The sequence below is a fragment of the Microchirus variegatus genome (assembly GCF_963457635.1).
Source record: "Microchirus variegatus genome assembly, chromosome: 20".
Taxonomy (NCBI): Eukaryota; Metazoa; Chordata; class Actinopteri; order Pleuronectiformes; family Soleidae; genus Microchirus; species Microchirus variegatus.
Genome location: NC_139821.1, coordinates 10,421,863 through 10,449,118, shown reverse-complemented (window position 1 = coordinate 10,449,118; position 27,256 = coordinate 10,421,863). Strand labels below are relative to the sequence as shown.

The 27,256-nt window shown below is 40.4% G+C and overlaps 1 protein-coding gene across 1 annotated transcript in view; it reads right to left on the bottom strand.

The window, feature by feature from the left end:
- The window catches only part of tbc1d22a (TBC1 domain family, member 22a), a gene marked incomplete at both ends in the record, with an annotated part of 131,828 nt that overhangs the window by 36,016 nt on the left and 68,556 nt on the right, over positions 1–27,256 (bottom strand). Inside the window, 2 exons of the mRNA XM_083907262.1 lie at positions 4,814–4,941; positions 16,977–17,052. Coding sequence (XP_083763388.1) covers positions 4,814–4,941; positions 16,977–17,052 — 204 coding nt within the window. The remainder of the gene's footprint in view (positions 1–4,813; positions 4,942–16,976; positions 17,053–27,256) is intronic.

The window sequence follows — 27,256 nt, the reverse complement described above, 5'->3', positions numbered from 1 at the left end:
ATAAACATATATTTGGGCAGAAAAACAGACATTTATAGCAATTGATAGCAATTATATCTAAAGGTCTGTATGGTGGCCCTGAGGTGCAAAACACAAAAGCAAATCACAAAACACGAACGCAAAACAAAAAACACAAACGCAAATCACAAACCCTAACACAAAAGCAAAAAACACAAAAACATTAACTCAAAACGAAAAACGCCAATCCGTTTTTAGTTAATGTTTTGTGTTTCTGTTTTGATTTAATGTTTTTGTGTTTTTTGTTTTTGCTTTTGTGTTTTTTGATCTGCATTTGTGTTTTTTGTTTTTACGTTTGTGCTTTGTGTTTGTTTTTTGATTCGCGTTTTGTTTTTTGTTCTGCGTTTGTGATTTTCGTTTTTGCACCTGAGGGCCATCGTAGGTCTGCTTGCACGATGCATAAACAATGACTAGATAGATGTGTTCAACTGTTGATATATTCTTTTGAATAATATTATGATAATCAATATTTGATTGTCAGGCCTCACATCCAGCAAAACCCACTTCATTTGCTACCGTCAGCAAGGTGTGAGGCAAAAGTGCGAGCCACCATGTTTATTTATCGCTCTGGAAATAAGACTTTAATGTGAACAAATAGGGATTTGTTTAAGTACAACAGTATCTGATCTGAGCTCTGAATCCATTTTAAAAGCAGCATTATTGTGTCTCTCATACATTTTTTTCTCTGTGTGTTTTGTTGACTTTCGCTCACGCTTGCAGCATCACTTCTATCTTCCTCTCAGTTGGATGATGTATAGATCAGTTGCTGAGCTCCTACCTGATGATGCATGATGGAAAAATAACTGCTTGTTACTATGGACACCAGGCAGACCTCATGTGTAACGGAGCTTGTTATACTGTAGTGCTGGGTCAGGCGCAAAGCATTACTGGGTCAACTAGTATATTTTAATGGTAACAATTGTGATAATGTTTTATTTAATTTATCAGGAAACTTATCCATGATGTCACGTGAAGGTCATTCAAATAAACTTGGTTTTTCTGACGTGCCATCTTCTACATTTTTCCATTCATATCACTTGCAATGTATTCATCAGGAATAACAAGGAACCGCTGCAAGGAAATGTCTTCGCTGGACAGACTTGTACTGCACTGAAAACATAAAAAAAAACACCTGCAATACATTCTTATCAAGCTCTCTACAGCTCTCCTGCCAGCTGGCTCTGATTCAGTGAACAGTACACAAGAAAAAAACCCTTCTTCCAAGGGAGAGGGACAAGAGTTTGTAGTAATGATTTAGCAGCAGTCCTTTAATAGAACGAAATTCGGCGGCTAAGTGTAATGGATAACTGACCAGGGGGTTGGTTTATGAAAACATAAGTGCTGCCGTTGGGCCGACCAGTGATCCTCCTGAGGAGAAATAGATTTCCCTCAACTTTTTATCCTCCGATGCCCGTATGAGTCATGTGAATGGAAAGACTAGACTCAAACTTGTGAGCGTGCAGGACTCTTTTATCCAGTTTCATGAGCACTGAAATGTAGATGACGCAGCTGTTTTATGTCGGTGAAAAGAAGAAGGGGATTTAGATTTAGATTACTACGATTAAAGTAATATAGCAGTGGATCATGAACATAGTTCCCAGATCTAAAAGGTGGAGCCATGTGTGAAGTCCTGAAACCTGTTCTTTCTTCATGGTAGCGTATCGGCCCATTAGGCTATGATTTGCGGCCGACACACAAAATTGAGGACATTTAGCGTAACTGTATTTTGACTGTAATACATTTTACACATTACACAGCTTTACTAGTATCAACATCGGGATTCTTGCTACACATCGATAAATTAATAGCAACTCCTACCTTGTAACCTAAACATTGTTTCTGCCCTAAAATCACTTGATTTCAATCATCTGTTTGACAGATTATACCTCACCCATCCCTTTGTATTTCTTTGAATAACTTTAAATTGCCAGTACAACCCATAAAATGCTCATTTGCACTTGAAATAAAATGGTTGCAGCTCCTACCTTATGATCTAAGGTTTGTTTTTAGCCTCAAAATCCCTTGATTTCATTCAAGAGGTTAATATTTGACAGATTATACCTCACCTATTCCCTTTTATCCGTTTGAATAACTTTAAATATGTCAGTATATCCCATAAAATGCTCATGTGTGTCATAAAGTGAATGCATCTTTTTTTTTTTTTGCCTCAAAATCACTCGATTTCATTCTGCACACTGTGCTCCCTCCCTCAATAAAATCCTGGCTTGAACCATGAGTCTACTATCGACTTCTGCTTTATACTGCACATGCATGCTGCTGGGGCACTGGTGTCAATCCCAGCTGACATAGGTAGGGTACACACTGGACAGGTCGCCAACCCCAGGTCTAGTTAAGAGCCAAATGAAATTACCTCTGACTAGTGCTGGGCACGCTAATGCGCTAACGGCATCAACGATAGCCCTGGATTTCCACCGGACACGTTACAGCTGCGGCACGTCAGCGGCACGGTTCTGCTTCGACCTCTACCCAGCAGCAATCCCCACTGGGCGTGTTACAGCAGCAGCGCGGTGCCTTGGGAGCCAGCGGTATTCACAGAAGATCACGCGATAATCAAACGCACACGAGTTCGCGAGATCCCGCAATAGACTGTGTGTATAAAGGAAACAAAAACAACACAGCTTCTTTCATTCTCCGACTTGGAAGAACTGTTGATATGGTGTCATAAATTATTTCATGTTTTCGACTTCAACAATCAGTCTCTCGTCGTACATTATGACTACGTGAGACGCTCTGATTAATTGACTGTTGACCTGGCAGCACCGTTCGCGACGTAATGTTGATGTGAAGTTGTGATAGGCTATATGACCTGCGTATTGTGTTTTATTTTGAAAAGGGGGGTGCAAATATTTACTTTGAGTCTGTGTTGCACTACCTGTCTGGTGCGATCTGCTCTGTTGAAATTTACGCGGTTCAGCAACGGCAAAAATAGAACTGCTACCTATCGAAAGCGCTTCGGCGCGGCGAGCCACTTCTGGGGCCACAGCGCGCCCAGTGGAAATGCTCTCATTGATTAGAATGGAAGCTATTTGCAACGGCGACCCCGCCGCCTACGTGCCGCGGCTGTAATGCGTCCAGTGGAAATCCAGGGTAACGCACGTTAAGGCATGACGCGTTTCCATGACGACTGACCGCAAAAAGACGCGTGTGACACCATGTTTATGAGCCGTGGCACCGGAGTGCAGGCACCGTTTACCAGTTAGCTCCGTTAGCTCCTTTAGCGCCATTAGCACACCTACAGTCAAACTGGAGCGTTCTGTTTATTAAACGAAACGAGCAGTGCTACACATAACCAGCATACCTGTGTACTGCGTATGTGTGCCTGTTGTTAAATTTTAGCGTTACTTTAGAGATTCATTTTAACAATCTGGAGTCACGTAAACATGACGTCATCTGCGCCTTTTTCCGGTCAGTAGCTATGGAAACGCATAATTCGCTGCGATAACGTTGACACCGTTAACGGCAGTGTTAACGTGCCCAGCACTACTTCTGACTTGGTTTATAACATCAATAAACATTGAGATGGTTTAGGACTAGTTTAAGGTTACAGCATGGTGTCCATTTAGTTAATCCTGGTCCCATTTAGTCAAGTTGATGATTAAATAAGGTGTACTTTAGCTTCCTTCATCAAAAAGGAAGTTCACAAACCAGTGGGTGATGTCAAAGTGTAATTGTGTAAGATTTTAAGTCTCACAAAATGATTAAAATCCCACCTGGTGATGCAAAAGATGATGATGACAGCAGCAAAAAAGGAGAGTGAAGACAGCTGCAGACTGTTGTTAAGACCACAGCAGGACAAACACATCACTTCATATGTCTGCACAACCACCTGCGCCACCAATGGAGAAGTTAATTTTAAGCCGTTGCTTAACTCTCCACGTGTCTGTCTCGCCTGAACTAATCACACGCTCTCATGTGATTGCGTGCCTTATGTGCTCAACCTCTGCATTAACCAGAAAATCCATTATATGCACTCCGCTCATGCTCTGGACTATCCACAGCACATAAACACACCCCACGGAATCAATATCAGTTATTAGGCGTTACTGCTGATGCCAAAGGAGGTTAACAATCTGACGTAAATGTAGGTTCTGCCTATTATGTGCAAATTTGAAAGGGCCAGCACAATGAATGAGTCCAGGTGTATTTGAATGGGATTAAGATCCTGCTTTCAGTCTTTCTTATTTGCACATGGCGTTCAACACGGTAATAGGTTTTACTTGGAAACACTCTCTCGGCAAGCATGAAATTAAAATAAAACCAATGGTTACAACATCTAAAACCTTTGTTCTACGCATGAAAAAAAAGAAGCTCCTGATGTCTTTGTTTCATTTCTGAATTTGCTAATCCTTCACAATCCCTCGCATGCAAATCTGCTGAAAGTTTTTTCATTTGTAATTTAAATGTTTCTCTCCTTGCAGCTACGTTTTTGTCATCGGTGCCATTACTGTACAATAATAACATATCTTGATGCTGTTAAACCAACAAGTTATTTTTTGTTCTTTTTATCATTCGCTTGGTTTCATACTGTGTAGAATTAAGCATGTTATACAATGTGAGTATAAAAATGCCTTTATTATATTGCTTTATACAACCAAGTTGTGGGATGTAATTGTAGATATGACTACAATGGCATTTGGGAGGTGATAATCGATGTCATTATGAGAGAATATGCTGCTTTCTGAAGTCTCACATAAAGCCAGGCACAAATGAAATGGTCAAATAAAACAGCAAACGGTGCTTGTGTGTGTGTCGATGTGTCATCGTTTGTGTCTACCTGGTAAGTGTCCCACAGTCTGATCGTGCACCGTAGCGGCAGCTCCCTCATCAGGAGGTTGTTCATCCAGCGAAAGGCAAACTGCAAATACTCCACCTCATACTGCTGCATGTGCCGATGAACAGACTCTGCAAAGACACAAATATAACCATCATTTAAAAAAACAAACAAAACAAAAAAAAAACACAACAGTGATATGGAATAGGGAGAATATTCTTTATTAAAGAAAGCTTCCACACAATTTCAGTCCACTGAGGAATGAATGGTTTTTACGGTAAACAAAGACATGAGATGTTTTGTGTGTACTTTTAATTATTTCCTTAACACTACATCATTGCTTCCAGTGGCAACCGATTAAAACAGAATTTTTGTTTATTTCTACGCCTCCATAATCATTTATCTTTTAAGTGTGTGGAACGTAGACTGTGTTTAAGCTGTGAAGAAAGCGTTTGTGTGAGACGCTTCACTTTAATTAAAGTGACGAATACCTACGTGTGTTTGGCACGTCTATTCCTCCCTGTCAAAACATACACTTTTTATTTAAAAAATATCTCCTCTGTGTTTTACTGGGAGGCATTCTACACTTCCTGTTAAGCCTCTTTTTGCTCCGTTTTCCATGTTAGCGCTATTAAACAATGGTCACACAATTTCTTTTGACATTTAAAAAATGTTTCACTGGCAATGAAAAAAACATGAACTTAACACTGAAAATAATATATATTAAAAAAAAAAAAAAAAAAAGTATTTCCAGTCTCTGGAACATTACAATAATGAATGTGTCGGTAGGTATAAAAGGTAGAAAGGGAGAAACTAGTCAAAAGTATCGAAGCATAATGAAGTAATATGTTTTAAAATGGCAAAATGCTTTTCTTTTTTTTGTGATGAGGTAACTTATCACTGTGGAATTGGAATGCAAATTTCCCAGTTGTAAACTTTCTCAATCACAAGTCCAAAGGAAGCTCAAGTAAATGTGTCTTTTGCCTGAAAGCCTGGACTATGAACAATGCTGTAAGTCATGGGTGTCAAAGTCAAATGACCTGGGGGACAATGAAAGTCTAGTGTGGTCAATAGGGGGCCGGCCTAGAGAACAAAAAGTGTGTGGAAAGAAAACTTTCGACAACTTTTCGATGCGTCTAGCTCATTTACGTAGGGTTCAAATCGCTAAAATGGAGGCCAAAATTCAAAAAGGCCAACTTCCTGTTGAGTTGAGGCCATGGCCTTCCCATCAAGTGTTCCGGTGGAAATATATCTATGCCGAAGTTACAGGGAACTTCCTGTATCGTGGCGAATGGTCGAAATTCGCCAAGGGTTGCCATGGTCACGCTGTTTTGAATCCGCAAAACCTTTCGACAATTTTGCTAAAATTGCTCCTACATAGATTTGTAGGAACGTTACGTAGATTTGTAGGAATGTACATAGATTTCTAGGACCGCACAGAGATTCGCAAATAGCCAAAATGTATGCCAACATTCAAAAAGGCCGACTTCCTGTCTAGTTGAGGCCATGGTCTTCCCACCAAATTTCAGGAAATAAGGTGGAACTGAATCTATGTTGAAGTATACTGCAATTCCTGTATTGTGGCGAATGGGTTGCCTTGGTCACGCCATTTTTTGAATCCACAAAACCTTTCGACAACTTTGCTAACATTGCTAACAATCAAATATTTTATTATATTATATTGTGTCACCTCGCTGGCAGCTTTGCCTCAGCTACACACTGTTTTAAAAGATGGTGAGGTCGTGGACCATGTATTCATTATAACATAATTTTAAGTGGGGGGCTGCATGTAATTGATTGGGGGGCCGCATATGGTGCACGGGCCGGCAGTTTGACACCTGTGCTGGAAGTGAAGAACACTCTTGACCAAAAGATGTTCACTACTACAAGGCTGGACCCGAATGTTGCTCAGAAAGGCCTCCGAGAATACTACGTCTGCAGGGGATAAAACTTTCTACCTAAAACTTCATTTTAACCTTTGTTCCTCAAGAAGAAACAGGAAGCTCCTTCCAGATCCTCAAAAGGTTTCTGTTCCAGCGCACATTCGTCAGAAGAATATATGGTACATCAAGCTTTCCTTACAGACAAGACTTTCAATTTATTGCCGGTTTTGATCTTTCTCGTGGCATTCGAGGACAATGAGAAAAACCTGGAATATCAACGGCCTCACTCTTCAAAGTAAGCAGTAAGTGTTTCATATTCTACTGTATCAACACGAGGTTGAAGATGGCAAGAGACGTGTGCATTTGAGCAACATTCAAGGTGGTTATTTGGCTCGACTTCAAGTCATAAACAGAGTTTGATTTCTCCTTCAGTATTCGCTCCCCATTGCGTCTCACGGCAGAGAGCAGACCACGCAATTCAACTCTCAATACGTCCTCAGTGTGGAGTCAGTGTCGATGTTGGTGTCACGGCATGGCAAGCTGGCACGAGGACTCCGAGAAGAATGGACGAGTCACAGAGATGTCAGCTGGAAACCTGCCGCAGAGGGGGCTGTGACACCGACAACGGCAGCCTTTGTTCCTCTCTCTCTTGATAAATGTTTGTTTTCTTCTTCTTCTTTACATAACAAAAGATTAAAAATACCCCTCAGTTTGCAGCGACTCCCTATTTCAGTCATCAAACCAATGGCACTCATTCCCCCTCTCTGTCTCACACACACACACACTGCCACACAGACACATTTCATGATAGAGCTTTAATTATAGAGCTGTCAGAGAATCTATGAAAAAAAAAGAAGCCAGTTGGGGAAGAACTATTGCTTCCTCTTATCTCACACACTGTGACAAACACAGATTCAATAAAGATTTAATTAGTGAGACGTTTTGCATGTTATTTATGCCCAAGAAAACATACGTTTGTACCCTCAAATATACCTGAAACACTTGAACGACATCTGTCGGGCACATGTTCAACAATTAGGCACACACTCAAACGCAGGGTGCAAAGTAAACACAACGCTATTATTTCACACTCCTCTCTGCAGTTTAATTATCACATGCTGGTGTAAATGCATAAACAAGGAAAGCTGATTAGCAACTGCGACGGCGTCAGACCTATACCAACTGCTGCACATACAGGAGCAGGTTTGGAAAGTGTCCGACTCTGCCCAATACTTCACCAAATGTAGAAGAGAATGAAAATATAACCACGAATAGGAGCACTGTTTAAACTAGTGATGGGCTAAAATCCAGCTGGCACTGTGCTCGGCATGCTGGGTAGCGTAGTTGTGGGGGCCGAGGACGACACCTTTAACCGACACTGATTGACTAATGAGTCTTGTCTTTCTTCCCACTGCTGGTTAAAGTTTGCGAGGGAGGCCACAGCGCCAGGCCAGTCAGCTCTCCACAGCGCGGCGTATAGCCCGTAGCTGGTGAAGTGCTGAAGGACAGCAGGAGGTCAGAGGTCACACAGCGACTAGTGAGTAGATTCTCGGTTTCTGCTGATAAGGCCAGTTCTGCCCGACTTCACATTCTCCTTGGTGAGAAATGTAATTACAGCCACATACTTTCAAGGTTCAAAATGTACTGCTGTGCGATCCTTTTGCACAGGAGGATGATTAAATTATAAGTTGGATAATATAATACAGTTACGATCACTTGAAAGTATATGTATTGGAAAGCTCGTCACCTGCTGTTGTCTTAAGTCACGCCAGTCTGCTTTGTCTCATATTCACAGCAACAAAATAAGCAACTGAGAAGAGACTAAGCCTCCACAATAAAACAAAAAAGGTAAAAATGGCACGAGGGAAAACACAAAAGAGGAGGGAGAGAGCAGGAGTGTGAGAAAATAATTAATGGTACAGTACAACATGTTGCATATTGGAGCAGTTGTTAAAATATGTTTTTATTATTATTGATGTCTGTCTATCTTAATACTGTTGCGGATGTTTGAGTATTGTAATTTTAATTATATGTTCTATTTTTAGAGTAACTGTTACATCTGTCATGGGAATGTCAATGCATTAAAACTCTGTTAAGAGTTAACACATGTCGCACTCCTTGACAATATAATAATATAATAACAGTTTGAGCAACTGACTTGAAACGGCAACAGCGAATTGGAAGAGAGCAGATCTATTTTTTATTTTTTTTACTTGCTTTTAGATTGTGTTGATCCAGCACCAATCAAACTGCCTTTATATTCTTTCTCTTTTTTTTAAAAATTAGATGTGCATGTATTCCCCCCATTCTTTGAAAAGTCCATCAAACCACAGGTCCATCTGTCCATCTAAGCAATGATTACTTAATTATTTCACAAGGTCACATATTCTGTTACGGTTTAGCCTGGGGGGGTGACGACTGCTTTTATGGTGAAAAACCCCCTCCATTTAAGTGTGTGTTAGCTCGGTCATTGTGAAACATCGACATGCTTCTCTGTTATTTCTGTCCTAATGAGGCAAAAAATAAAATTGCTCATGCGGAACCCTGGTAGAGGGAAACAAGGGAACAACAGATGTCATGTGAGTGCATTTTGTATTTTTTATGTACAGCTTTGAAACAAAAACACTTTCAGGTTCAGAGAAAAGTAAATAAAAATGTGTAAACGTGATAAATACGGGCCACTTGTAAATAATATGTGTATCCCCTTTGGAAGGAATAGTGACGTAATTAGTATTAGGAACACGTGTGACTTTAGATATTCTATCAGTTTATCAAAGATGTGTACAGAAAACCATCAAATACTGTACCAAAAAAACATCAGCGTGGTACTGTGTGTAATGGCAAATTAAATGTCTTTGTCTCAGAGCTACCACTGCCCATCACCCTATTCCTAACACAAAATACCAGGTCCTTTTATGTATTAAAATTAGGATGTCTACAATGAACTTGCACTTTCCAACATCCGCTGAGATTTGGCTCCCCGATACTTGCAGTAGACAGAGAGTTGTGAAAACACGGCCTGGAAAGGCAGACTCCTTGTCTATTGAAGGAACGAGAAAGGGGAGTTGCTTAGGTATAAATGTTTCTGGCTCATGTGTAACATGTACAATAAAAAGAAGGGTGCATGAACATTGTAATGACTGGAAAACAGGATATGTAGATGTTGTTTACTGACCTCAGGCAGAGTAAAACAAGTAGCAGGATTGAACCTGAACTTATTACCTTTTTTTTCTAAATTTCAAAATAAACATCTGTTTGAGATGCATGTTAACAAGTGGCCTTTCACATGCACAGACATAAACAAACACAATAAAGCACGCCAACGCCTGCAAAAGAGCAAGTGCAGCTGCAGAAACTCAAATTATCATAATTTCCTCTTTTTTTTTAAAACCATAAAGACACGTCTGTAGCCTTTCATTAAGCAACAGAGTCTCACAATCAAGCTACCAGCCTTTTTACACAAAACGCAGGCATTGAAAACACACAGCCAGTGCATCCGCTAATTTACATAAATAAATTCACCTTTGGGCAATTTGCATGTTGATGAACTTGAGCTAATGCACTCGCATGCAACACATACACAAAAAGAGATAAGGGAGGGATAAAGAGATCAGTGAAACATTAAAAGCATGCCGACAAAGTAGCTTGTCTTTTGAGGGGGTACATGTGCTCGCGTTAAACAAGGCTAATGGGAGTTAGCGTCACTTATTACAAGTAGGATTAATTACAGAGGAGGCGGGGGGTGAGGGAAGAGTATAAGCAAAGGGGAAAAACAAAAGATATTTCAAAGTGAAAGGATTCCAAAGATGCCACCTGCTGTTTTCAAGTCAGCGAATCAAATGTGAGAGAAGTGTCTTTGATTTTCGCATTATTAACTAAATCTGTGCAGCCATGGATTCACACACAGGCGACAAAAGAGAACCGAACAAGCAAAGAAGCAAAGAAAGAGCAAAACTCTTAAAGAGGAGTCGTGTCATGTAGCACTTGAGGGAGGAGGGAGTGACTTTTCAGTCGTTCCAGGACATTAACTGGCAACATCATGGCCATTAAACCTGTCCCTTAAAACAGTGAAATTTATTGATGTCTCAAGGATCTAAAAGTCATCGCCTTTAATGCAGGCAATCATTCCAATTTGGACAAAAAGAAAGAGAAATGTTAAAGAGGGATCTCCAATGTGCACTGGCCAGTAAACTGATGCCTGTTTACAACATTAACATACAGCAGGATAGTTGAGGTTGGCTTATGTCCCCTACACTCTTAGAAATAAGGGTTCCAAAAGGGTCCTTCTACAAGGGCTCTACCTGGAACCATTTGCTTCTAAAAACCCTTTCCTGAATAAAGGGTTTTAAAAGGGTTCTTGGTGGAACCTTTATAAAAAGGTTCTACCTGGAGCCAAAAATAGTTCTCCTATGAGGACAAGCCGAAGAACCTTATATGGTTCTACTTAGCACTTTTATTTCTAAGAGTGTAGTACAGCATTAGGATGTTTGTAGAGCCGAAACAATTAATCAATTAATCGGTTTGAAGCTTTTTTCATTATTAAAACAAGATTTCTGATTGTTTTAGCTTCTTAAATGTGAATATGTTCTTTGTTTCTTTGCTCCACATTACAAAATAAATCATTAAAACTGAATCTTTTGGTTTGTGGAGAACACAAGACATTCGACAAGATCATAACGTTTTTTGGCATTTTATGGACCAAACGATCCGAACGATCGACCAAACAATCAAAAACACTTGTTAGTTGCAGCTCCAGATGCTTATACCGTTTGCTCTGTCGCAGAACAGGACATGTCCACAAACACCTGAAGAAATGAGGGATTTACTGTCAACAAACACAAGGTCAAACCCAAACCGACAAAGTAATTTGATGTTTCAATGAAAAATAATCAACTCAGTTTTGGAACAGTGAAATGAGTTGTGGAGAACAATGAAACCCAGGGGAATTAATCATTTTTTTCCAAGGCTTGTAATTAATAATTCAGAGCACTACCTAACACCAGATCTGATCATAGGCAGCAGAAGTAAAGTTTCACAAACTTCTGCAGCATCAACACCGAATCCTTTTTGTTGGATTCAAAGTCTACTCGCTGCTTTCCCAGAGAGAGAGAGAGAAAGACTCTCCCAGAAATGCAGCAGTCGCTGAACAGTGAGAGGCGGTCAGCAGGATGATCAAATGTCTAGAGTTAAGGCTGACGATGGGTTTTTGTTGACAGGTCAAATGTGTTGTGATGCAGCCTTGGCTGGTTTCAAGGTTTTGCTGAAGTTGCAGTCGCTAATTAGACTCACTGAATGGTCTTGGAAATTATTTTTGCAAATCGAATGGAGCTAATTTTAATAGCAAAGAAAACGTTGAATGTGAGATAACTCAAAACAGTTTGAGATACAAGGTGAAGTTTGCCTTTTTTTTCGATTTAGAAGGTGCATGGCTTTGTGCAGTTAGTTGAATCATATCTTTTATGCACTTTATGTCGTCTATTCTGTCTATTCTTTAAAAAAAACACAGATGCAAACTGCAAATGGTCTCAAAGTATATGTCATTTATTATTGGAGGACGGTTGTGTATATAAAGTGATGTAAGAAATAATTTGGCTGGTTCAGGGAGGCAACGAAGTCCTTGCGAAATGCAGATTCCTCACTGCTGTTTATCCTTCTTTCCTCTTTTGTGATTGTAACCGTTAGGCACCGTATGTTTTTCCCTCCAACATCTGACAGATGGACACGAGGTGAGATATTTTAAAGACGCAAATAGAAAGTGACACAGAAAGTGGTGTGAGACACACACATCAGCAGTGTCCTATCCCCACTGACCCTGTGCTGCAAACACTAATGAAATGAACCACGTAGTCAAGGTCAGAAACAACATAGACTCCTTAGTTACCACCTATTGTCTATATGATCTATCGATGAGTAAGGCTTCCGCATAAGACATCAAACAAATGCTAGGTCCCACAGCAAAAAAAAAAATCTAATTATGGCTTGTTTCTATCACGGTACAGTTCGATTTGGTACAATACGGTACGGATAGGAACTGAAAAGCCCTCAGTCAGGCTTCTGATTCGACTGAGAACAGTACCTTTAATTAGTTTACTTTACGATGGCCGCGTCAGCAAGATACGTAGCGTGACGCTGTACTGGTGCGCCAAATGCAAACGACGACATTCAGGGCGACAGAACAGTAGCAGTGTTGTAATGTAACAACGTACAAATAGTTCATTACTGTACTTAAGTTGAGTTTTCACATATCTGTACTACTTGTTACTACAAAATAAGTTGAGTTGGTGACGTAATGCCCGTTTGTTGTCGCTAGTTGTTTTTAGTGGCACCAGCTGTTAGCCGCTCAGCTGTTAGCCGCAACACCGAGTCTCTGGTCTCCGGGTTTCTGGTATTTTGTCTCCGGGTTTCTGTTGTACACTCTGGACGCCGGGTTTCAGCTATCAGTGTGACGTTGTTTCAGCTCTCAGCTGTTAGCCGAGTGGCCAACCAATACGTTTACCTTTACTTCTAATACTTAAGTACATTTTATATCAGAAAATTACTTCTGATACTTAAGTACAGTAAATGTCAGGTACTCAAGTGATATTCTAAAAGTGACTTTAACTTCTACCAAAGTCATTTTCTGGTAAGGTACTTTTGCTCAAGTATCACTTTCAAGTACTTTATACAAGACTCAACTGGAGGACATCCAGCTGCTCGTTTTTCTGCTTTGTCTCAACAAGACATCAAGCTTCATCTGAGAATAGACCGTGGACGCTGAAGCGCTGGTCGCAAGGGATGTGACGCATTTCTGGCTCTCAATTCAGCTAAGTATTGTGGGTCTAGCGCAACCCGTACAGAGCTGTACCATTACTCTGGTACACTCTTAGAAATAAAAGTGCTAAGCAGAACCATATAAGGATCTTCGGCTTGTCCTCAAAGGAGAACCCATTTTGGTACTCTGGATCAAAGTGGTCTTACTGGAACCTTTAGTGTTACCAAGAAACCTGGAAAAACAAATGGTTCCAGGTAGAACCTCAGCCCTTATAGTAGAACACTTTTGGAACCCTTATTTCTAAGAGGGTACCCCAAGGGAAGGGTACAGAAAATGTTAAACTGGGCCCAGTTATTTTGGTACTACTACTACTACTAATGTGTTTGACTCTGTGGTTTCTCTGACAGACTTTTATCTTGAATATCAAAAATAATTGGTCCCGAAATACTATTAATCCTGGTGACATCAAACTAAACATGAGAATAAAGGATAAACCCTTACATTAAGTTTATGGTGGAATGAGAGACCAGAAGTACAAGAAGGAAAGTGCAGGAGTAGACACTGTGGATTAGTTGGTCAGTTTGCTGTGCGTAGAGATTTCAGAGAGAAAGTGTTCTCCAAAGCCATGAGTCGTCAAAAGAAAATTTTGTAAAACTGTAGTCACGACATCTGCCTTTTGTAAGCAGACATCGACCCGAGCCTTTGTCCAAATACACGGCATCTGATAAGCAGTGAGAGGTAATTTTGGAAAAGACGAGAGGCCACTGTTCCCAAAACAGATGCTATCGTGTCGACAGCCGAGCGAAAAACAATCCAGTAACACAAGATAAAAGCTATCTGTGATCTCATTAGAGGTGGTAATGTCAAGCCAGTGAGGTATAAAATGGCTCTGGCCCAACTATGATGACAGGGCACTTATGGAATAGGGTACAGAAAGAATGCTGAGTCACTTTTTTTTTTGTCTTTGTTGGGCTGTGCTGTGGTGGAGCTCAGATGGTGTAAGGCCATTGTCTCTCTTTTCCTCCACTTCTATCTAAACATAGAAATATAACAACACAGACACAGGAGGTAGATAATCCCATATGCACAATCGTCTCACAAACATAAACACAAGCTTGAGATATTAGTCTGTAGTTAAGGACACACCGTCTGGCCCAGCATGCTTTACTGCCGATTCAGCATATTGAATCAGTTTTGCCGTCTACTGCTGAAAAAGATAGCTGTGATTGGCTGTTTGGCTCAAGCCAATCACAAGATGAGAGAAAAGACTTGTGTTGAATGACAACAACAGCAAAAGGGCACAAGCAGCAGAGAAGATTTTCACACAAATACATCTAGAATCTGTAATTTGGGGCAAGCGTCTGTATGATCTAGGGATGTCACAAGAACCGATACTAATGGGGGCAGTATGCTTCAGAGTGTTCCAGTTGATACTTGCATTCAGAATGAGATCACAAAGACGTAGAGCTCACATGTGATGACAAACCCATGTGAAAGATGGAAACTGCGGCTGCAGCGCCCCAACTCGTTGATAAAAGGGCACCAAGAGTCGTGTTTGGAAATATTTTTCATATGAGCGTAACAGGAATAACGGCGTTCAGTTCATCCGTTTACGTGCATCAGTGCAGCAACCCACAGGCAGAAAAGATGACTTCGACAACAAGTTTTCCAACTAGTCCGTTCCAACGCTAACTGGACAGGGTTTGAGAGTGTGAAAATGTGAAGTGCGCTCATTTTAACGGACCTGTCAACTCCTGGACGAAATGTAACGTTAATTACGTGACCTTTTTAACGCCACAGCTCAAGAAATGTAACGCTAATAAGATCTTCCTTTATTAGTCCCGTAGTGAAGACATTACATTGAGCCTAGAACAGGGGTGTCAAACTAATTTTCACAGAAGGCCACATCAGAATAATGTAGGGCTGTAACAATATGCGTATCTAAATCGCGACACTCAGAGCCACGAACCTGTCTCGCGAGAAAACAGAATCGCGAAAACGCCCTTTCTAACTCCCAGTTATTTTTCCAGTCAGCCACATGATATGAGCTGTTAGTGCTACCAAACGTTTTTCGAATTACAATTATTTTTATTAGGGGTGTCAAATTATCGCGTTAATTATGATTAATTCATCAGAGCTGTCATTAACGCGTTATGTTTTTTAATCGCGTTATTCCCTCCGTACTGGGGGCAGCGTCAGACGCAGCGACAACAACAACATCATAAAACCATGTCTAACTTTAACAAACACAGACATGCTGCATACCCACAGAAAGGTCAGAAACTCAGATAAAAGCTGAGTTCTCATGTTCACGAAACACAGTTAAAACACTGATGGAACAGCGGAGAATCCAGATTCTAACGGTACCATTTTTACCACTCTACGACCAAGATTCACGGATCCAGCCCCAAAATAAGAGCAAAACAAAAAATGACTTTCAAGAAATACAAGTTGTTGGTGGTATCGTGATATCTCTACGATGATCTTTTCTCAATGACAACATTATGTGTAGGTTGTAGGAGTGAGTCCAATGTTTCCCTCTGACACATGTCAATCTAAGGCAGACCACTTAACCATCAGGGCAGAGATCTCCTGGCCCTATCACTGTCTTATTCTGACAGACGACAACGATATGCACCATCACCAGCGCTTAAAAAAACACAGATGCCCTTTCTATAGGCTATAGGTCTACTGGTAACATTCATAAATGCAAACAGCGCAGCATAAATACTCACTCACTTTCTCTCTGTATTTGAATGCAGCGAGCGAGTTCTCCCCTGCCTCTGGCTGCTGGAGCAGGTGACAGGATCGTCTGACAGCATCAAGGTTAGCCCAGACATGACCACGGTGCAAAGGCTTTGATAACACCTTATGTTGCACAATGCATCACGGCCCTTTGAAAACACCGCACGCATTTCCAGTGACAAAGGTGGAGCTTGGATCCCAAGAAACAAAGCAGGGTGTATTGTTTTGACAAAATGAGAATAAGACGGGAGGAAACCACCGTTGCTAATTAACACATAGTTATGAGTGTATGTGAAATGTCACCGAGCCATGTGCGAGTACACTCTGTGCATATATTAACTTAGAGGCACTCAGCAGGCAGTTGCTTTGCGCTAATAATCACCAGTCAAGAGGAATTAAAATTAGCAAGACACCGTCGCAGTGTCGTGTCACTGCAAACTGACAAATCCCCCGAAAGAATCAAGGTGTGAAATATTTCCTCCCGGTGTGCATGTAGCTCTGACGCAATTTTCAAACTATCAAAGAAAGTTCAACACAATATAAATCACATCTGAAGGAAGAAATCCCGATAAAAAAAAAATTCCCTCACACATATATTATGCAGCCTGTCAGAATACCTCTCAAAACGTGGTGTCCAGTTACACTCGACTTTTTCAACAACAAAACATTTGTGAATCGAGTCCATCTAAAACATTTATTATTTAACAGCCTACTTTGCAGAGAAAAGACGGACACAATGGTAAATAGATATAAAATAGGATGGAAGGAAGCAAAGCAGGTGACTAACCATCAATCCTGCTGACCAGCTCCTCCAGGGCCTTGACTTTCCTCTGGATCCCAGGTTGGGCAAACGTGTAGTTGTCCTGAGGAAAAGAGAAATCAGAAAGTATTAAAAAATACACCCAGAGAATTAAAAAAAAAGGGTTTGTCAGGGAGCTGGAGTATCACTGGATGCACACACACACTCGCATAGTTTCACTTTGAGGATTCATTGTCAGAAAAGTGCATATTTGAAGTGTTCCCCGGGCCTCCTTTCACACCTCACACAAAGCCCAAGCAATCTTTAAAAATAGTAAACAGAGAAAATAGGCCGTCTAACTGGCAACCCCCGGCATGACAAAAGGCATGTCTGTGGCCTTGAAGACAAAGTGGGCTGACTTAATGTGAGCTATGAACGCATCCCAACCTCGCTTCTCCGAGGTGTAGCAACACAGCATCTCATCCAGTTTGAGTAATAACTGCAAGTTAACAAGACATGGAAATGATAGAGTAAGAAAAGTTACGAGTAAACATTAATGTTTGGAGATGAACGAAAAGCTTATAAAACCCTTAACATTCTTTTTTTTTTTAACCTCAGTGCAAAAAAGCTATAAAATATTATGTTACATGATTTTACTCATACTTTTACGAATACAGCTTACGTGATACAGATATTGTGCATCTTTACACGAGTGAGTATTTACACTTGATTATTTTGTTTTTGTGTAACGACCTATCGATCTCAATATTTCAATAAAATGTGTTCACAATTCTCTGAGTTTCCTTGACGAATTTCAACGTTTGTGTTAAAGCTATTTAAAGGCTGCCATTTTCCACTTCAAATAGGTCTTTTTTTTAAATTTTCATTGAGGTTATCCTTGGACAAAAGAGGCAATAGGTCTATATTTTGCAGCTAAGGGCAAACAACTAGGGAAATGTCATGAAATAAGGTATTGTATATGGCAATCATTTCATAATGATTGACTTAGGATTTCTTTTAGAATAGGAACACAGGAGTGGACAGCGAACTTGCAGAATACAATACACAGGAAAATGGCACATAAGCATTGTGTATTTCTGTGCGTGTGTCGAAGATCAAGTTTCCGTGAGGGGTCATTTCAGTGTGGCTGGAGAACAGCTGATGTCAGGCAAACCATCCAACAGCTGGAGAGAGAGAGAGGAGGGTAGAAGGATGGAGAAAACGAGAAGGAAAAATAGAGCGACAGGGTCATTTAGCAATGAACAGCTACAGTTGTCCTTCTGGCTCAGCAGAACCAAGAGACACTTGTCCTCCCGAGTCCATCAGAGTCCGGCAGCCGCATTCTCACCTGGCTTTTATTCTTTCCTCAACACAGCACTTCTGTCCATCCAAATGTAGCCTCGTTCTTCTTCCCATCGTCTTTCTTTCATTCTCTACGTGACATTTCTCTGTGTTTCCTCTGCACTACATTTGTTTTCATTCGCAAAATCCTCTTATATTTTACTTTGCTAATTTACCATTTGTATATTGTCACTTTCTGTTCAGAGGGTCCCTGTGCTTCTCTTTCTCATTATTTTTTTCACCACACTACTAATATAGTTAGGCAATTAGCAAGTGTAAGGGCCAGTTCAAGTAATTGCATTTGCATTATTGAAGCTGCTGGATATAATCAACTGCTCCTCCTCTGTGATGTCTGCCCACTTTTATAAAGGGGGGGGAAAAAAACGTTGTGGCTTTGGCTGTGAGAGGTGTTCGTTTCGAAAAGGCACAAATGTGGGACTTTGGTATCAGGGGAGTCGTGGAATTTGTTGTCCTGCCTTCTCACAGACAGTACAGGATGTCACAGAGCTTGTTAGTTTGTGGCCACGTCTAAGATGGAGGCAGAAAAAAAACAAAAAAAATTGCTGCTGGTTTTATTGAATGGTATGCGAGGTCCTTAAATCAAAAAACAGGGCATCAATGGCTACAGTGCCTCTGTTCTATAGGGGTCACCTATAGAATTTGTTTGTGTTTTCCATTAAAAGTCCCACTTTTATTCATCAAAAGAGTTGCGAAATTAACAGAACATATAGTCAAGACATTGACATAGATTAGAAATAATGATGTTTATACAAAATAATAATTGTGCCCTTCAAACTTCACTTTCGTCAAAGAACCAGCAAAATTGTTTTCAGCTGTGCTAACATCATTGCACAAGGGTTTTCTAATCATCCAATAGCCTTCTAACACCGCATTTCCACCGGGTGCGTTATGGCAGCGAAAGGGTCAGCGGCGCAGTTTTGCACCGTCCTCTGCCTGCCGTCAATCCCCACCGGGTGCTTTACGGCAGCTCAGCCTAAGATCACACGATAATCGTGAATGGACGAGAGTTCGCGAGATCACGCGATAGACTGTGTGTATAAAGGAAACAACAACAACACAGCTTCTTTTCATTCTCCGACGTGGAAGAACTGTTGATCTGTGGTGTCATAAATGATTTTATGGTTTTATGTTGATGTGAAGTTGTGATAGGTTAAATGACCTGGGTATTGTGTTTTATTTTGAAAGGGGGGGGCGGAAGTGTTTTACTCTGTTGAGATTGACGCGATTTAGCAACGGCAAAAATAGAACTGCTACCTATCGATAGCGATGCGGGGCAGCTAGCCGCTTCTGGGACGCTGCTGAGACGTGCCACGGCGCACCCGGTGGAAATGCTCACATTGATTAGAATGGAAGCGAACGGCAACCGCGCCGCTAACGTTCCGCTGCCGTAACGCGCGCAGTGGAAATCCGGGGTAACGTGGTTAGCAAACACAATGTACCATTAGAACACTGGAGAGATGGTTGCTGGAAATGGGCCTCTATACACCTATGTACATATTCCATTAAAACCAGACCAGAGTATATTTCTGATTCATATAATGATATATTCATTAAAAAAAGGCTTTTCCTTTAAAAAATTGACATTTCTAAGTGACCCCAAACTTTTGTACGGTAGCGGAAGCGTCACAACTTTGCCTGTTGTGCACATTTATAAAGATCTGACCAAAAGAAGTGGTTACCATCAACTACACACACTTGTTTCTGGTACCCTGTTCCTATAACTTGCTTCATGTCGGTGTTTTTAAAGAGTAAAATAAAGGGATCCATGTGTAAAAACTGCTCCACAGCAGCGCTGGTGAATAACTCTCTGGTGAGAACAGCAATCATTGCTTAAATTCCTCAGATCACTCCTTTAACTTTTGATCCTCTTGTTCATTCTGCTACATGTTCTTGCCTTTGCAGCGTTTTAAGTGAACTTCTTTAAATATTAGGCCACAGTCTAGACTAAGGCATTTTCTGCAGTGTGTGAAAAAAAATTACATTCATTTCTGCTCCAGTTATTTGATGAAAACCAAACATAAAAAGCATATAGAACTGTATTTGAAGTTTGTAAAACTGTCTTTGCTTTCTTCCCTCGGTTTTTCTTACAAATCGTTCTCTTCTCCTTTATCCTACTCCTTATGCATCTTACTAATTTCTCCCCTTATCAATCTCTCACTCTCTCGCCCCCCCCCCCTCCAACCTTCTGTTCTTCATTTCATTGTCTATTTTCATCAGTCTGCTGGTGCTAATGAAGCCAGACTTGACTAAGTGTTTTCTACATGCTATTAAGTCTCTGCTGCCTCGTTGTGTTCCCTTGTGTTTCATCCATTGCATGCTGTATTGCGTTTTATTTGGTGACTGATTGTTGTTTATAAAACTAAATCTGTTTTTTAAATGAGGGTTTTTTTTTTGTTTATACACTGGTGAAGACATATTCATGTTACGGATAGGATACTTGGACAGTTTTAGCGGCTTTATTTTCCATTCTTTATCCCTTCACATGTCACCGGCTTCTCACACTACATCATTCTCCCTTTGTCTTCTTCTTCTCTCGCCGCCTTTCTTCATTATTTTTGTGTCACATTTCCCATGTTAAACTTTTCTTTTTTGTGTCTGTTCCTTTTCCTCTTACTTTCTCTCTTTGTCAAATCCAATATTTTAAATCTTTGATCAGCTGAGGCAACAGGAGGAAATCAACTCTCACTCCATTATTCATACATTTCCCCCCTTTTCTTCCACCATCTGTCCATCCACCACATCTGACCCAGCAAGTGGAACTTGCCCGTTTCACCCCGTGAGCGAATGGACAGACAGTGCACAGACATAGACTCTTGTGTTTCTCTTTTCTTAGCCTGTTGTCAACAGCCTCTCATTCTCTTCTTCTTTACTCACTCTCTCTCCCTCTCTTTCTCCCTCAGTCAGCTGAATCAATAGCTCCTCTTCACCTCTCAGTCCGTTCTATTACAGACAACAATGGCCCCACGCTGGACTAAGATTGCCTCCTATTGAAGCACTGGATGTCTATCAGCGAGTCGGACAGAAGCAACACAACGCCGCTGCAAGGTTATGTGTAGGTGTGAAAGATGGAGAGACGTAAGGATAGAGGAGAAAGAGAGAACGACAGAGAGATGACAGGTCGAGATAAAGGTGCACAATAATGGACGCGGTGATGTAGGGGAAGACTGAAGGACAGCGCAATATTCTGCCAGGTATGTTCGCGAGAGAGCGTGAAGAGAGAGAAGTAGAAAGTGATTACATGAGAAAGATGACGGGCCGTGACAAGGTGTATAAATTGCATTTGTTCAGAGGTACGAGAAGATTGGCCAGGTTTCATTCAGTTGCTCTGGTTTTGTGGAAACGCCTATGAACGCAAAACATCTGTGGCAAGAGGGCAGAAAAACCAAACGTGCACGGTTTTAGCACTGCTTGATTATAGAGCACTGCTGCAGAAATTCATCAATGTCAATGTCCCACCAATCATTATAATAAGCAAACACCAAAATCTGCAAATTACAACACCAATTTACAATCTACAATGATCATCAGGCCATTCCATTTAAAACTATTTCCACCCGAATGCTTGTACTATATGTTTACATGACAGTTGACATGCTAACTCCTTACAAGCTGAAATGGAGCATGTTGCCTCTTGGTGGACATACTTAATTCAATAAATTGTTTTGATTCCGGCACAAATGAGCCAACAGCACCGAGAGTAAAATGCAGTATTATTATCGATTGACTAAATTAATCGTCAACTATTTTGATAATTGATTAATCGGTTTAAAAGCTTTACGATTTCTGATTGTTTTAGCTTCTTAAATGTGAATATTTTCTATGTTTCTTTGCTCCGCATAACAAAGAAATAATTAAAATTGAATCGTTTTGGTTTGTGGACAAAACATGACATTTGAGAATATCGTCATTTCCAGGTTTGACAAACACTAATCAACGTAAATTAAATTTTCTTGACATTTTATGGACCAAACGATTAATCGAGCAAATAATCAACAGATTAATCAACTGTGAAAATAATCGTTAGATGCAGCTCGACTAGAGTTTATGGTTGTTTGTCTCTGTATGATGAGTGTATAACCTGCCCCTCACCCTCAAAACCAGCTGGCATTGGTTCCAGCTCCTCCCGCCATGCTCAAAAGATAAGCGCTGTAGATAATGAATGGAATTAGCACTAAACAGAGGGAACAGCTGAGGCTGATGGACATTAGACATTATTTTTGCAGGTATACAACCCAAAAGTAGGGGTGGGTGAAAAATCAATACAGTGAAATATCGCAATATTTTGAGTGGCAATATGGAAGTTTAGTTTTTTCAAAAAATGTGTAACTTCGATAACTCTTTAGATTAGAGAACACATATTCACCATTAACTAGGTGCTTACTAAAGTAGCATACTAGCCCTTTATTAGTAATTATTAAGCCCGTATTGACAGCTTATTCTACATAACCTTATTCAACCTCTAATACGACATGAATTTAGATTTATCCCACATAAGGTGTTATCACATGCTTAATATTTACTAATAAAGGGCTAGTATGGTACTTATATGCATGTTAGCAAGCACCTATTTCCAGTGTCTACCGTAACTAGAGCTGTTGCGTGATTACATGGCAATAATATTGCTTTCGCAAAAGTACTCGGCAGATCGCAATAACATCGCATCGTGACTCACATCCCGATAATATTGTAGCGTCTCTGGCGATTCCCACCCCCTATCGTAAAGTCAGCACTGAAATGTGAGAAAATTAACAGGGATCTTGCGATATCACAAATGAACGACACAGTAAACACAGATGTGATATTATCAGAGGTAAGTAGTCAGCTCATTATAGCCTTGTTCTTTCCCTTCAGAACTAATTATTCACCTTCTGTGTTATCAGTTGGGAACTGGCACATAAAAATCACATAAACACTCACAATATAAATATTTCCTTTCACAGGTGAGGAACTGTTTTAAAAAAGCCAATTTGAAAAGCATACAGTACGAGTGGTTGGACTTTTTTGTTTGTTGTTGTTGGATATAGAAACCTGTACTTCCTTAGCCCAATTACAGAATCTGTGTTTCTCATAAAATGAATGTGACATCAGGTCATTGCAAGAAGCAGATTGCTGTTAGAGACTCAGTATCGCTTGGACAATTAAAACATAATCTCTTACAACAACTCCCTTATTCTTTCAAATTAAATGTATTTCCCTTGTAAGAAGGCCTATTTATACAAGCACCACAGCAGTGTTATGATTGAGAATAACAAAGAAGAGGTTTTGTTATATCACACAGAAGTACACGCTCTTAATCAAGTACTTGGAGTCTACTGCAGAATGTGATTTGTGCTTAATGTAGAAACCTGCCTTGCCTTACACGATCCCTAATGTGATCAACACTATTTGAGTCTTTGCTAACAACGTTTAAATCCAGCATAACAGCGCACACTCTCATTATATAGATATCTCCGGGGACGTTGTCTGAAAAAAATAATTTCCTCATCACTTACTTTACATCATGTGAAACCTTTTGTGGCTGGTTCATCAACAAAAATAATAAAAAATAACTGAAGTAATCGAAATACACATTATTTCTATCGTTCATCCTTCCTGTGCCTGACAATCGCGACTACTTCTTCCATTACCACTGACCTACTTAAGCAAACACAATGCCAATTGATTATATAAGGCCATATACTGTGTGTTGTTAGAACAGTGTTAAAAAAATATATATTTCGGACTATAACTGAAATGCAAAAAACATAAAATGGACATGCAACTGACATTGAATTCAATTGAATTCCCTCACAGTCTGACCCAGATTATGTGTTTAAAAGTGGTATTACTATTGCATGGATGGGTTCAATCAAGTACTCAACACATGTTCCACAGTTCCCACCCTCTGCACTTTGACCCCATAATAAAAAAACTGGACAGAGAAGAAGAAAAAGACGGCTAAGGCCCTATTTACACTGAAACGACAGAAAAAATAAACTATCTTTGTCTTTGCAGTCATCAAAGATATCCGGGTAAAGATGGAGAAGACTCTGTAAACATTAGATATAATCACAGAAACTGATACGGAATGAACTAAGCATTACATTTCGTACCGTTTCTGTGTGCATATTTAGCGACTTTTTGAATTTTTAAATACAGGGACTAGTGACAAATCTAGCGACTTTCTCTTATTAACCTAAATACTTTACGAGAATACAAAGACACACACAGAAAAACGCTGTGCAAGCCCAGAGCAGCTTTATTTTTTGAAATCTCTAAAGACAGGACATGTTCAAGTTCTAGTGTCTTTTCAGGGTGACTACTTACTCCTTGACAGTAGTCGGTAAAACTGTCAAACAATCTCCAAACACAAGACAATGAATGACAGCGCAAGAGAGAGCTGGGAATGATGATGTCATTGTTTTCTTAAAGGATCGTACTCGCCGTCTACACGGAAATGCGAGGCCGGCATTTTGATATTTGGGAGGCATTTTCAAAAAAACACCTTATTCACCTAAACCTGTTTCCGTATGAACGGCCCAAAAGACAAAGAAGAAAACAACAGGGAGGGTAAACATTAAAGAAGAAGACCAAACTATGCTCAAAGAATGTAATATTTTAAAGCTCCTGGACTATATGAAGACTCGGAATGGTGTACAACATGCTACTAACTAGCTAGCAGCTAAAACGGTCCGCAATGTCAACCAGAAACTGCTCATTATTAACAAGCCGAAACCAGGGCGTATCACCGTCTACTGTAGCATAGCAGAGGTGGACACACGACAGTCAATAAATCAGTTCCCCACTAGTGTTTGTATCCAGGGACAAGGACAGTAGCCCCAATTTAACAGCGTAGTCGAGCCTCAACTTAACTGAGCGTGGAAACGCGCTCATAGAGGGAGGTGGGTGTGTCGAAGTCCAAGTCGTTTTTCCAACAGCAGATGCAGCACATTTAGAGGTAGGCTAATAAGACTTGGAAGACAGACAATACAAACACGCATTCAAATATACTGTCAAGCATCACACTTCCGCAGACACACCAGCTGGCAGTTATGCCTCCTCAGTGTCTGTTTGTGTGTGAGGGTGGGCGGGCGGGTACGGGACGTGGATTGAGTGACAGCCCAAGGTGACGGCAGGGAACCCTTGGGGAAACCAGAACAGGACATGGCGTCTGGTTTAGTCTGGCTACCGTCTGCTAGACGTCGGTCCTCAGACCCTTGTTCCCACTCAAGGGAGACCCCATCTCTCGCTGGCACAGTGAAAACAGATGGTTGCCTTGACAGAGAGCAGGCACACACTGACTGGCTCACAATCCAAGGGAGGGGATGAACGCAGCTCAGACGTGGTGCAGCATGCGAGGGAGCTGTTGACCATTTCATCTGTTTTCCATTATTTGAATTATGTCTCACTGCAGAGAGGTTTAAATGATAAAGGTTTATGATAAAGCAATGTGCGTCTAAATGACTAATCTTTTCCGTCTCCCGAGTGAAAAATATACACTCACATTTTCACTCTCTTGATACACAAACTGAACTGCCTTTGGCAGAGACGTGATGAGTCATAGAAGATGTAGGCAACAGGAATTCATTGCCTCCACAGTAGCTATAACTGATCATTGGGTCCACACCAATCGCAACGGAAAGGCTGAAAAAATTAGCATAGAGCTTCCATTTCGGCGTCACATTTCCATCAATGCAGATGAGACAGAGGTCAAATGTTAGTGAGTATTAGTGGGATATTTGTCGAGTGTGTGGGTGTTCTGACACACAGCGAATTTCCATTCAATTCTTAGTTAGAATTGTACTAAAAAAACCTGCCAAATATTATTACAGGCAGCTCATCTGTTCAAGTTTTCCAGCCAAAGTGCTGTGTAAACTGAATAAATGAAGCATCTTTCATGTTTTCTACACTTTGGCTTTAAATAAGTGGTTGTGCAGTTTGTGTCAGAGCTATGGTGTGCATCATGTGCACAGATTAGAACATCAAACCATGGCATTCAAACAAACTAAAAAAAAAAAGGAAAAGGTTTGAAGCTTTTTAGTTGGGCCCCATTTGTCAAGACTACCGTTGAAATATTCAGAGTTCTGATCCCAGGGCGAAATTAAATTTCTCAAAGATAGGTCCAGCACTGGAAAAATATATTTAAGAGCCCCTGCTGCATAAAGGCATATCTGCAGAATTAGCATAAAAGTAGGTTTTCATCTGCTGGCTTTAAAACTGAGAACCCTTAGGGGGTTTTGCTGGAAGAATAATGGACTTCTGAAACTTTCTGACTTCATTTTCTACTCATGGCATGGCAAGCAGGTAAGACTCACTGGCTGAACCCTTTCAGCTCTCAGATGTCTATAGGTCTTTTCACAACAGCGATTGTGACATTACAGTAAGAGGAAAAAGAGGTGTAAATTGTGTTATCAATTTTCGGGAACAGAGCATGGTTTTGTTTTCGTTTTAACTGCATATGTTTATAGCATATGATGGTTTGGGGATGAGCAGGACGAAATGTCGAAATCAACAACACCATCTTGGGCAGAGGTGATAAGTCCACTCAAATTCATTGAAAAGACAGACATGGAACAATTTTAACAAGTTACATAAGTCAAGTTAGCCAGAGGCGCTGTCAAATTTAGCACGCTAGAAGACTAATTGGATGCTGCAGACTCTGAGGCAACATTGGGGTCAACTCGGAGAGCTGTGTCCAATACTGGTGAACGTATCAATTTGAGGATTTTTTTTTTTACATTTATTTCATGTAAAGGCTTGTTTTTTTCCCCACGTTTTATTTCAATAATTATTATTTGTTTTACACATCACAAAGATTATTCACAAAAATGCATAAAACATGATGAAACATACTACTTCATTGCATCGGTCTTTTTTGACTGCACTTTTTGTTCTGCCGACCGTCTCTTTAATTTGCAAACAGAATAAAACACGGGGCCCTTATTTAAATGTCTTTTGTCGATCATTAGTTTCCATTGGGCATTGAC